The sequence below is a fragment of the Caenorhabditis briggsae genome (genome assembly GCF_000004555.2).
Source record: "Caenorhabditis briggsae complete genome, chrIV, whole genome shotgun sequence".
Lineage (NCBI taxonomy): Eukaryota > Metazoa > Nematoda > Chromadorea > Rhabditida > Rhabditidae > Caenorhabditis > Caenorhabditis briggsae.
Window position 1 is genome coordinate 9,881,490 of NC_013487.2, and position 12,997 is coordinate 9,894,486.

The 12,997-nt window shown below is 39.6% G+C and overlaps 2 protein-coding genes across 2 annotated transcripts; one reads left to right on the plus strand and one right to left on the minus strand.

Moving 5' to 3' along the window:
* Positions 1-405: 405 nt before the first annotated feature.
* Positions 406-6,431, plus strand: Cbr-dur-1 (the record flags this gene model as incomplete). Its single annotated transcript, XM_045235758.1, has 19 exons — positions 406-474; positions 745-808; positions 1,260-2,030; positions 2,535-2,597; positions 2,645-2,755; positions 3,836-3,922; positions 3,971-4,036; positions 4,081-4,146; positions 4,234-4,320; positions 4,442-4,528; positions 4,581-4,646; positions 4,693-4,758; positions 4,805-5,002; positions 5,049-5,135; positions 5,183-5,215; positions 5,752-5,817; positions 5,867-5,932; positions 5,982-6,068; positions 6,265-6,431. The coding sequence occupies 19 exons, from the start codon at positions 406-408 to the stop codon at positions 6,429-6,431; spliced, it is 2,307 nt and encodes a 768-aa protein (XP_045092402.1).
* Positions 6,432-6,974: 543 nt separating this feature from the next.
* Cbr-bed-3 lies at positions 6,975-12,705 on the minus strand (the record flags this gene model as incomplete). Its single annotated transcript, XM_002633723.2, has 8 exons — positions 6,975-7,238; positions 7,458-7,559; positions 7,616-7,763; positions 8,910-9,109; positions 9,159-9,682; positions 11,131-11,225; positions 11,916-12,061; positions 12,388-12,705. The coding sequence occupies 8 exons, from the start codon at positions 12,703-12,705 to the stop codon at positions 6,975-6,977; spliced, it is 1,797 nt and encodes a 598-aa protein (XP_002633769.2).
* Between the last annotated feature and the right edge of the window lie 292 nt (positions 12,706-12,997).

A 12,997-nucleotide genomic window follows, 5' to 3' on the forward strand; every position in this document is an offset into this window, starting at 1 on the left:
ATAAAAACAGTTTTATCAGACAAATTAAAAATTCATCCATAGAAAATGTAGAAAAAATAATTGCGGTTTTTTTGAGCTATAGAACTCCTAGAAATGTCAAAAACTGAAAGAGGAGATACATTTTTTCTGTAAAAAACTTTCAAAATGACCATTTTTGACATTTTTCTCTTCCGGAAAACGACCATACATGAATCTATGACCACTAATTAATTTTTTAAAAATCATTTGAGTCATCTTAGAACTCCACAAAATCAGATAAAAAATTCTGAAATTATGGTTTTAGACCTGCAATTGTGATCGCGCCAAACTTTTTTTCTGTAGATCAAAAATTAATTTGCAGTTCGGAATTGTTCTGTGGGAGAGCGTGCAGTTTTTAAACTTCAAGATTTTTTTGTTAATTTCAGAATGCGAACTCTTTTAATCTTTGTTTCGTTGTGCGCTGTACTGTGCTTTACTGCTCCGGTATCAGAACAAGTGAGTGATCCTTTTATAGTAGCCTTAACACAAATTACTGTATTTCCTCTAATCCGTCAACTTTGAGCTTATTTATCTCGATTCAAGTGTGAGATATCAAAAATGGGTCAACTTATAAGTTTTTTATCATAGCATTTTATCAGTTGAGAACTTTTTGAAATCCTTCACAGTAATCGAGATAATTTACCTCAATGTTGACGGTTCGGTTCAACTTCTATTCGAGGAAACATGGCATACGTACAGAATTCTTCCCTAAATAACATCTTCCAGGTTTCTGGACTCCGAGCTAAACGCAATCTTGAAGAAGCAGCTAGTAGTGGAGCCGAGGCAGTCGGTTAGTTCTTTTCTTTTTTGACTTAAATTAAAGTCCATTAAATAATGTCTATTTCACCCTCAACAGTTTCACTGTTACATACAAAACACAAAGTAAATGTCCCTATTTGAAACATCGTCTCTGGAAAAATATCGTGGCTCAAAATGAGGCTTAACCATTTCTCTGTGTGTTTTTGACTAAAAATTTCTAACATTCAGTTCATATGCTACAACCTGTCAAAACTTATGTGTACACTGCGACTGGAGAATTCGTGACTCAATTAGGTTTGCGGTGATGTTGATTCAGATTGACACATGTGAACTTTAATTGTATGAAACGTGGATTTGGATATGGATCATTGTTTTTTTTTGGTTCGAAAGATCAGTTCTACATGTATAAACTTCTATTTATGTTATGTTTCCCCTAACTAATATAAATAACTCATTTATCCGAATAGTCAGATAGTTTGCAGCAGAGAAACATACTCTTCGAGTAGCAGCTAGACTAGAAACTCAAACCGATAGATTGAAGCGTCAGCAGAGTGCCGAGGAACGCACTCGCGCCGAAGCCGACGCTCGTCGTCGTGAACGCTGTCGCAACCGCCGTCCCCCACAGCCAACCCCCGGACCCCCACCACCAAGAAACAACTGTCTTCCCCCACCGGGACCCCCACCTCCATGTCAACAACAGTACCAACCACCATCCCCATGCCAACAAAGCCAACCCCAACCACCACAACCACAGCCACAGAGAACTGGAGGATGCTTGCCATCTCCAAGAGGTTATGAGAATCAACCACAACCACAACAACAGTACCCTCAACCTCAGCAACAGCGTGGTGGATGTACTTACAGTCAACCACAACCACAACCCCAACCTCAACCCCCATGTTATCAGCCTCAGCCAGAGCCTCCACGTCAAACTGGAGGATGTCTTCCAGGCCCTTATTACCCACCAAACACCATGCCCCCACCACAACCCCAACAACCATATCCACAACAAAGATCCGGCGGTTGCCGTCAAAGAGCCCCACAACCCCAACAACCCCAACCCCAATACCCGAGAACCAATGAGTTCCGTGCCCCAACTGTTGAATGTCATGGAAATGGACAAGATCCATGCAATTCCCAACCACAACAAGAGGATCCATGCGTCGGGAAAGTGAACATCGTTTCAGTTGACGCGGCGGGAAAAGTTGATCATTATTTGTATGAGACCAAGAAGCAAGCAGGAGATGTCATTGGTGAGAGATATATGTGCCACGTGGCAATTAGTGACTGTGTGACTGTGATTTGTTGATTTGTGAAGTGTCGAGTTCCTTATACTAGATGTAATACCCGAAATCTAGATTCTTAATTTTTGAGTTTTTCAAGCATTTCCCTTGGTTGTGTTCTTTAGAAGAGTGATAGTTTTAATAAGATTAGCCAAAGCCAGAAATAGATCTTATCTAGAAAATTTTGTGTGAAGATTCTAGGTAGTAGTCCGATTACTCTATTTAAAGAAAACTGAAGTTTAAATTGAAGCAACTGTATCGTCGGTCGTAAAAGAGCAATTCGAAGAAGCGAAACGAAAATTCAGTGAGTAAAGTAAATAGCGCTAGACATTTCCTTTTTACTTTTTTTCATCAATTTTCTGTTCGTTTCGTTATGCTGTCCATTTTCCGCGTCGTCATTCAATTACTGTTTTCTATGTCTTTCTTTGTTTTTTGTTTTTTTTTAAATATTTGAATTTCAATGCAAAAATTTAGGTAATTCTGCTAATCAGGCATCTGAAACTGCTCAAGGAATGCACTGGGCCGGAGATAGAGCTAGTATGTTTGGAAGAATAGAATTGTAGAAGAAATTAAAACCACTTTAGGAGAAGCTGGATCGACACTGAATGAGGCTGCACATGATGGATATGAACATGGACGTGATGGAGTTGCTGATATGAGAGAGAAACTTGAAGAGACTGGACATGAGATCGAGGGTGAGGAGCAGAAATAATTCTCTACAGAACTATGAGATATACAAATCGTATTTTCTAGTTCATTTCTGGCCATTTTGACTATTTTCAGAAGACTGGAGCTCGGCTGTCAAATTTCCGATCACTGTCAAAATTATGGAGGGTGTAAAACAGACCTAGATGAAAAACTTTGCATTCACATAATTTTTTCGAAAACCTAGTTTTTCAGATATTTGCCGAATTCTGAAAGACATCTGTTTTTGGCTTGCTCTTGTATTGAAAACGTGAAAACAGGTGTCAAATAATTCTTTTCTAAAATTCTAAAATTCTAAAATTCTAAAATTCTAAAATTCTAAAATTCTAAAATTCTAAAATTCTAAAATTCTAAAATTCTAAAATTCTAAAATTCTAAAATTTTAAAATTTTAAAATTCTAAAATTCTAAAGTTCTAAAATTCTAAAATTCTAAAATTCTAAAAACAAGGAGTTTTCAAAAAATTCTTTAGATGCAAAGTTTTCAATCTAGGCCTGTTTCACACCCTTTAAAATTTTTAAAGTGGTCGGAATCTTGACAGCCAAGCTCCAGACTCCTTTATAATGGTCAAAGTGACCTACAATAAAAAAATAAAAAAATTTTTTGTTTATCTTATTGACCCATACTGTTACTATTCTAGTTCTAACTCTTTTTTTTTAATTTCTGCCTTCTTCCAGAAGCCACCGTCGAAGGATCCAGTTAGTTATATTTTCCCTTGTTTCTTTTGAATTTTCCCCCTATTTATATCCACTTTTCCAATTTTTGTTTCATTTTTTTTGTTTTCTTATCCTGCATGATTATAATTTCTTCTTCCACCTCTTCTTCTTATTTTCTTTTTATGACTTTTCTAGAATCAGGGATTTTGCATGCTTACACTTTATTCCTAGGTATTACCAATATAGGAAACCTATTTTTTTCTGTATGCATCGAATGAAGTTAATTGTTTCTTTTATTGGTTTTGATTCCGCTTTGAAGACATTTTTGATACATATTTAGAGGGTGAAATAGAGCCTAGAAACAAGATTTGTTTGGAATTTTTTTCAATTTTTTGAACAAAGTTAAAATTCTCAGAAGCCGCAGCTAGAAAGGGTGATGAAGCGATAGACGCCGCAGCAACAAAAGCTGAAGAAACAAAAGAAGCTGCAAAGGATACTGCCAGTAAGTTTAGGAGTAGATTCTTCTGGAATTCTAGTTCAATTCTCGCAGACTCTGCAATTGAGAAAACAAAGCATGGAGCTGGAGTTGTCTACGATACTGCCGCCGAAGGAGCAAGTATGCTTGAGCATTTTTTTCAGTTTCTAGGTCTTCTGTTACAGGTAACATGGCTCAGTCAATGCATGATGCTGGAAAATCTGCTGGAGATGCTTTCGTTGGAGGGGCTGGTATGTTCGATAGAGCATGAAAAATGCATCCTTTTAGTTGTCACTTGACCTATCATTCCAAGACTCTCGAATAGGAATTAATTTCAGAAGCTGCCGGAGAAGCAGTCAGAGATGGAGCCGGATGGGTTGGAGAAAAGTTTCAACATGGAGCCGCAGTCGTTGTCGATGGAGCTAGTAAGTTGTCTTTGATTTAGTATTGCTACGGTTACGTTTGGGAGAAGAAAGGAAGATGAGTGCTAAAAGAGGATTCTATAAGGAAAATGAATCCACTTCTAGCCCCAAAAAATGTTTTCAGAATCTGTTGGACAAGGGGCCGCTGATGGAGCCACTGTTCTTGGTGAAAACGTTGCCTACGGAGTTGGAGCTGTTTATGGAGGAGCTAGTGAGTTCACAATTACACATTGAAGCTGTATAAGAAACGTTTTATTCTTCAGAATACGCCGGAGGAAAGCTCATTAACGGAACCGCGCAGGGAGCCGGAATTGTTGCTGGTGGAGTTGGTAAGTTTAAGATCGAGAGCGCATTGGGTATCTTTTAAAACTTCAGTGGGCGCTGGAGAGGCTGCGGTTGATGGAGCTAAGGCTGCTGGAAACGCTGTTGTTGATGGAGCATGTATGACTTATTTTTAGTTCTCTATGTCATTACCTAATTTCTACAGTAACCGTCGGAAATAAGACCAAGGAAGGAATGCGTTTCGTAGGAGAAAACGTCGCTCACGGAGCCGGAGTTGTTGCAGGTGGAGCTGGTAAGTTTAAGGTCGATAACGCTGTGGAACCTTTTGAAACTTCAGTGGGTGCTGGAGAAGCTGTCGTTGATGGAGCCAAAGCTGCAGGGGACGCTGTTGTCGATGGAGCTCGTATGCACTCTTTTAAGTTCTCTCAGTTGTTAATCTTAATTTTTAGTGACTGTCGGAAACAAGACCAAGGAAGGAGTAAGATTCGTCGGTGACAATGTTGCTCACGGAGCTGGTGTTGTGGCTGGTGGAGCTGGTAAGTTAAAAATCGATAGGAGCTCGAGAACCTTTTAAAAATTACAGTGGGCGCTGGAGAAGCTGCAGTTGATGGAGCAAGTTAGTCATTGAGTTCATGCATGATTCTTCTTGTATCTTAATTGTGTGATGTGATTGACCTTATCATTTTGCATGTGAATAAGCCATATTCACCGTAAACACTTTAATAGAAGGCCACCCCATACTTTCAGTTTGAGCTCAAATATCTCGGCTCTTTATCATAGTATCACCATCAACTTACCAGTTGACACATTTTCGATATCTCTTAAAGGTATATATGTAAAAGAGTGCAAATATTAGAGCGTTTACGGAATATGTTTTTTATTTATTTATGTTAAATTAAACTAGATTTAATTCTTGTAGCAGTACTTTTGTCTACTAACTGATAACAAATAGCATAGTTAAAACAGCTCCGCATTGTGATTAGTTAGATCGATGTATTTAAATTTTTCATCAATATTTTAATTACTAAAACTTCTACGAATCCCATTCTAGAATCCGTTGGAGAAACTGTCGTAGAGGGTGGCAAAACGGCAGTTGAGGAAACTAGTCAGTTTTAGATTTAATTAGATTATAAACTTGGTGATTCATTACAGAAGAAGGAGCAAATTATGTAGGAAACAAGACCTTAGAAGGCGCTGAAGCGGTTGCTGATGGCGCTAGTAAATTTGAAATTTCGAATTTTCAATTTAATATCATTTGTTTTTTCAGAATCTCTTGGAAGCACTGTGGTTGATGGAGTCGCTGCTGCTGGTGGAGCTGTTGTGGGTGGAGCCAGTAAGAAAAAAGCTTGAGTTCTACAAGATTTTGATGATCACATTTTCAGAGGCTGTCGGTAGCGGAATTGCTGATGGAGCCCGATTTGTTGGCGAGAATGTTGCTCACGGAGCTGGAGTTGTTGCTGGTGGAGCTGGTACGTTTACAAGGGACACTGTTTAGAAAAATTGCATTATTTCAGTGGCCGCTGGAGAAGCTGTTGTGATGGAGCTAGTAAGTTCATATACTTAGAAAATTTGAATTTCTTGTAAATTATGAATATCCCAAACCTGACCAAGGCTTCTAAGAATTTATTTAAATGTTCAAAAATGCAGTAGTCTACGTTTTTTCAGAAGCCGCTGGAGGAGCTGTAGTAGATGGAGCAGCCGCTGCTGGTGGAGCTGTCGTAGGAGGAGCGAAAGCAGTCGGAGGATTCGTGGCGGACACTTTCAATTCTGGAAGAGATGCTGCTGGAGATGCACTGAAATCTGCTGGATCTGCTGTCAAGGCATCAGAATAACAGACATAATATTTTTATGCTATGAAACCTTATCTCTATTTTCCAATTCCATAATATTTTTCTCACATCTTTTTGTACCTATTGTACTTATCAGCTGTAAATAAAGTTTCTGTAGATAATTAGTTGAAAATTTCAAATTAAGAAGATGGCAGTTTATTGAAAAGACATTCAACTGGAAAAAGTCTACTTGATATTTATGAACAAAGAGGTCGGAAGAAAGAAGATTAACAAAAAAATAATTTACACACTGATGGAATTCGATAAATATTAAGATTACAGTAGATCTAAATAAAGCAAAGAGACCATCATCATCGGAACGTTTACTGTAGTTTTCGGGACTTACAAAAAATTGGACTGAAAGAACTGTGAGGATGGAAGAGGAATCGGTTTACGGGATGAGGAGAGAGTAAAGCTTCAGAAGCAAAAAATAATCAAGGGTCAGATACCAAGATACACAGAAAATTGATCGATGTTTTTCACTGGGGTTCGATTGGGGGGACAACGGGTTAATTAAGAAGTTTTGTAGTGACACTACAGTAATCTCTAGAGCTGATCAATATGGTCGACAAGTTTTTCCAGCATTGTCTCTTGATTGACAGCCAATGGAAGTAGTTGCATGTCGGGTGTATGACGAATATAATCAGAAATAATGGATAAATTTGAGGCAACAAATCGAACTTGTTGAACTAATGGTTGAGAGGTGGTTGGTTGAGAAACTGTCATCTGTAGATGAGTTTGGACATGTGGTCGTGTTGAAAAGTAGGTGAAGATGTTGGTGACAACGGAAAGCAGAGAGATAAGCTCATCCTGAAATGGTAGGTTGAAGTTTTTGGAGTTAGATTGGCACAGCGGGTTATGGGGAAACTTAGAAACGAATGACTTGAATCTCAGAATACTTTAACCTAATCCTGCATTTGTATAAAAAACTGTTAGTCACTACTACTAGAGATTATGATACTAAACGAAAAATCTACGAAATAACTGATAGAAGTTAATTTCTCAAAAGTCTCTGGGGGTTAGTCTTACATGGGGAAACGAGTCATTTCCAATGTAATGAATGAACGAAGCAATTGCATCACACGTGTCGTTGTCCATTGAAGATGAAGCTGATGATGTGTCATCTTCGATCTGAAATTTGTACTTTCCAGAAGATTCTATAATTGAAAAACCAGTTGTATTATCACCTCTACGTTCTCTTCCTCTTCCAGTTCTTCCTCCAATAATTCTCCCTCTTCATCTGCAATATGTGGTTCAGCCGTTTGTGATTCGTTTACTGAATTATCTTCGTATGATGATGTGGCAGAGGATGACGTCATCACTTGGTCAGGGATACTGAAAAAGAAGGATTGTACTTTGAATACCGGGAAAAGAGTTCCAGGAAAATGAAGAGGTCGAATTTGATGAAAGGAGTCTTGAGATTCAAACAAAGACAATAAATTTTCATTGGGGAGAACTGAGAAGAAGGCCGGGAAGAGAGGAGGACAGGGAAACGAACAACGTACCAGACTTTCGGAGACAAATTGATTTGACTATGTATTTGGAAAAGACTCGGATTAATTTTAAACTGATTGGAATGATGCTCCGGGTTTTCACTTTCTTCTCAAAACGTTGAATTCGAACTGCAACCGGTGGCACTTCATTTTTCCTCTTACAGGCACGTAACTACCCGGACTAAAATTTGGAATGTCCTCCAATTTTAGTGAAGTGTTGTAATGGGTTCAAAGTTGGAGTTCAAAAATTCAAATAACTCATCAGTAAACTGTCCAAATTTCAAATTATTTGATCAATTTTGAGCTGAGTTATCGTTTTTCAATGTTGCTTCATCTCAAATCAGACATTACATCTTTGGACTATCATAACTAAACCTAGACTCGAGGAATCGTTTTGAAAGTTACAGTAGCTTTGAATCAAACGTAAAGTTAAGTAAACGTAAAATTATATTGTTAACAATTTTCTTGCATCAAAGATACCTATGTCTAGAGATATACCCGTTTTTATCAGTCCGGGTAATTTTGCGCCCCCTGTAATAAATGTATATTCTCTTTCTACGTTGAAACGATATCTTGCTCATCCGGGGCTAATGTTCGATACCTGCTGCTCCTACTAGAACATTCCTAAGCCCTAAATTTCAGTTAACTACAGTACCCTCTCTCCCTATTCCCAATACAAACTCCCGTTCTTCCCTTCTCTTCCATCGAATTTTCCCCACATTACCAATTCTCTTTGTTTCAAAAATAATCGTCCGTCGGCATGTAAATGTGTCTGTCTTGTTGTTCAAATTCTCGCCCCAACCCGAAAACCCATCAATCGTTTTGGGTTGAGACATCCTAACCCATAGGACACCTTCCTCTCGGCGGGAGACCCTGTTTGTGCCATTTATCACAATTTAATAGGAGAAAATTGCAAAGATATAGGTCAATTTAAGGATGGTTTCAAAGGCAATCAGAGCATTGTTTGAATAAGGACACTGAGACATACCTTCCGGATGAACTCATGTTGTTGAATATTGCTCCAATTTGAAGCTTCATGTGATCCAACAACTGAGGAACGATAGTGGCTTGGAAGATGTCACCACTGGGCAGATGGTAATCGGGGAGCAGAAATTTGAAAAGGGATCGGAATCCAGGTCGATCAATAACATGAGAGGGCTGTTGATCAAGCAGTAGCATTAGAGCAATCTGAAAATTAACGGAATATTGAGAGGCAGTGAGACTAATCTGAAATTACCTGCATATGAATTTTATGATCATTTTCTACTTTCTTCTCGTGTTTCTTATCCACAAACGAGGCGATACTTGAGAAAGCAGATGATAAGTTTGCAGATTTCGGAGAAAGCAACATGGTGTTTCCACTTAAATCGGTTGGACGATGAATTTCCGTTGGACACTTCTGCTCAATCTCCTCTTCTTCTACTTCTGTTGCTTCAATTTTGATATTTTGCATTTTGAACATTGGATTCTGATTCTGACACTGATTCTGGCTTTGGCTCAAGTTCAGAATTGTTGATGTAGGTGTTTGAGGAGCAGTAGGATTGATGGCGACTGGAGCAGGTAGTCCTATGAGGGGATTCGTTGAGAAATGAGAAGAGGACGCAGATGATGCAGTATCAGAAGCGGATGAAGATGCAGACGGAGACTTCTGGGATTCTGAAGCTGGCCTCTCTTTCTTGACAACCATTGGATGGTTCTCGATTCCGTTGCTGATCACTTTTTCGTTCATCTCTCGCAGTAGTTTTGCGCGTGCTTTCTCTTCTGAAAACAAGAACCTTGAATCATATTCCCATTAATACGAATTCAGAGCAAATTTTCAATTTTAATTTTCTGGCGATGTTCCAGATGGTTCTTCCATCCATTCCCCCCCCTGAACGCGCATCCTTGAGAAGCCTTGAGAAATTAAATATCGGTAATTAAGATCCAGATAACGGGGAAGCGAGAAAGGTTGAAACGGAATGAAGATTCTCTTGGTGGATAAGAGGAAGAACATCATGCAGTATGGCACCAGATGGTTTGAATTCGAAAAGGAACTTGTTTTTGGAATGGTATTCAGATCATAGGACACCGTATTTTGAAGGTGTCAGTTTTAAAAAGGTTATTCTGAATTCAGAATTGCTTGTACTACGGTATTGGTGTATTCAACAACAATGTCTTCCAAGAATAACGAGCCATGGAGTCCCCCACACTACCAACTTTCAGCTCAATTATCTCGATTACTGTAAAAGATATCAAAAATGTGTCAACTCGAAGTTAAACATAAGAGATAACTTCTATTACAAGTTTTACGGTAATGTGGACTCACAGTAATATGATATTGATGTGAGGCTGCCGCTCTATTAGAGAGCATAGAGTATATGACTAAATCTAGACCCTTCCAAATCAAGAAAACCGTCAAAGATGCTTTAATCATTGTAGGCTCGTATACCAAAACACCTGTAATAGATGGGCCCTTCTATCTTTTAACTTTAGGACAATTTATCTCGATTCCTGGCAGAGACACATAAAAGTTGTCAACTAATGACTTGTTCATCATAATATCAGAAGCATTTTATCAGTTGGCACATTTCTGATATCTTGCATAGGATTCAGGAAAATTAAGCTCAAAGTTAGCGGTTTGGGTAAGCTATCAGGGAAAATGCGTTATTACAGTAGCCCGTGGTTTATAACAGAAGCCTAAAGTTTAGATCTCTCAGACTTGACAGCATGGGGGTCCGTCTATTACAGGTAGTTAACTTCGTTATTTTAGCAGACCGAACGTTCTCTGCTTCCCCACACCTAGTATTTTCTCACAAGTTTTTTTGGTGTCATTTCTCAAATCGGTGTCTTTTCTGCCCATCGCGCAATTCGTCTACAAAGCGCTCCGGCTATCTATTGCGCAACCAGCTTCTTCTTCTTCGAAAACATAATGCAAAAGAGAGATTTTTCTTTTTTCTACCGTGTTGTTATGTCTGTCTTAGTCGCTGACCACCGTCCTGTAAGATGAGAATAACTGGACGAACCAGTTTCTTCTTCCTCCCCCCTTCATTTTCTTCGTTTTTCAGTCGGTGGGGGTTCTGGAGACTGGCATCTAGCCAGACAGACATATGTACATAAATATAAATCGTTGCGCAACCTCTTCTGAACTGAGATATCCGATCGAAAGGGAAATAATCGAATATAGATCAAAGCTTGAACTCTTGAGAAAATCTATGTGGACCCCGACTTACCCATTTTGACAATCATACTGTTTTGACGAGCTTCCTGAACCAGTTGATACTCTTGCACGTGACAGCTTCTCAGGTGACGAATCATTCCAGTAGTGCTGAAAGATCAGAGATCTCAGATTATCTTTTTCCCCGTTCTGAGAAGATCCCAATTTTCCCAAAACTTTCAGAATTTACATATTGTTTTGACACCTGTTCGGACCACCAACTAAGTAATAAAACAAAAGCTTCAGATGAAAAACAGCAAAAATTGATACGAGTAGGTGAGACGCTCGACTGATTTTGAATGGGAGTTCGGACAATGAGTCTTTTCGAATTCCGGCGAAAAAAAAGAGGAAATAACGAATTGTTAATCAGTGTTTTTGAAGCGGTGTTCAAGACTTCTGAAGTCGAAAACATGTTTATTTTGGAGCAGAGGTACTGTAGCTGGAGTCCAGCTTGACTAGCGCTAGAACTAAAAAAGACGTAGCACAACCCATGGAAAGCTTTTTTCAGATTGTTTAAAGGTGAGGGAGATAGGAAAAAAAAATAACTGTCTCGAAATTTTGTTCATATACGCCTCTCGAGGAGTTGAACTTTCAGGACTAGTATTGAAGGTACGACTACCGACTGAGCCAAGCGGGCGAAGCTAGAACGCCCGCCCGATGGTGCGAGGCACGATAGCCACGCGCTGTGTGAACACGAAACACTGTACACAGTCCCTTCAGAATGCATACCGTAACCCCAAAAATCTCTGAAAAAACTCCTGTCCCTCTTCCTCTAAGAAAATGAGCTTTCTAGATCCTTACCTCGAATTAGTTGCCTTGATCTTCTTCCGACAAATTCGGCATTCTGCGGCTTGCTCAATAGTTGGAAGCTCATCGAAATACCTCCAGACTTTGGCAGTTTTGACTGTTGACCCTCCGACTCTTTTCCGTAATGGGTACTCCGTTGTCTGAAACAGATAAGGTTGAGTTGGATTATAATTATGCGCATATCAGGATATTAATGAGGTTCTCAAGCATACGGCGGTCGGAAACTGGTCCATGGCTATGGGTAGTTTGCCGTGTACCAAACAGTCCGTTCTTCCGGAAATAAGCTCGGCCAACCAGAAACTTCTGAAGTCGCTAGGCCGCCGAATCCTACCCATCCCAGAAGTACCCTAACTGAAAAGCAGCAACTCTGTGTTTGACAGCCTTGCTCAAGCTCTCAAAATTTTCGATATTCTGATAGACTTCTGATCTTAGAACCTCCTCCCTCATTCAAAAAATTTCCACTTACTCCACGAATCTTCCCTACATGCTGTGGATGTTGCTGATTCTGCATATGATGCCCGTAGTTATTCCTGGACAGTGGAGTACCAGGTCCATTCCCTGTAGATCCCATATCCCCATTCAATGCTTGTAACTGTGATTGGAGCAGTGACTGCAGTTGAGTGCTTCTGATTTGTGAGGCGAATGCGGCGAATGCAGACGGGAACGTCGCCAAAGAAACCGGCGGAGCATGTCCATTTGCTGCAGCTGCTGCTACCGTAGCTGGAGATTGCAGAAGTGCTGGCGGCAGAGCAATCAGCGGACCAAATGGACTCTGTGTCTGCATACCAGGATCTGCGGAACCTGGAATATATAGGAATAGGACACATAGTTGAATAAAAGACAAGTGAGAGAGTTAAGGTAAGCGGTGGAAGTGTTGAAATTCATCGGGTAGGTTAATCATGTTCGCTTTTTTTATCGAAAAAAATCGTTTAGACCGGACAACTGACACCCAAGAAGGAGGTGTGGATGAGTCTCGGCACGCGCCGATTCTTGCAAACAAAGAGATCGATAAGGATCTTTTTTGAAACGAAGGTGGTTGTATGGGAGGTGGTGCACTTTTAGATTTGTGTCTCGAT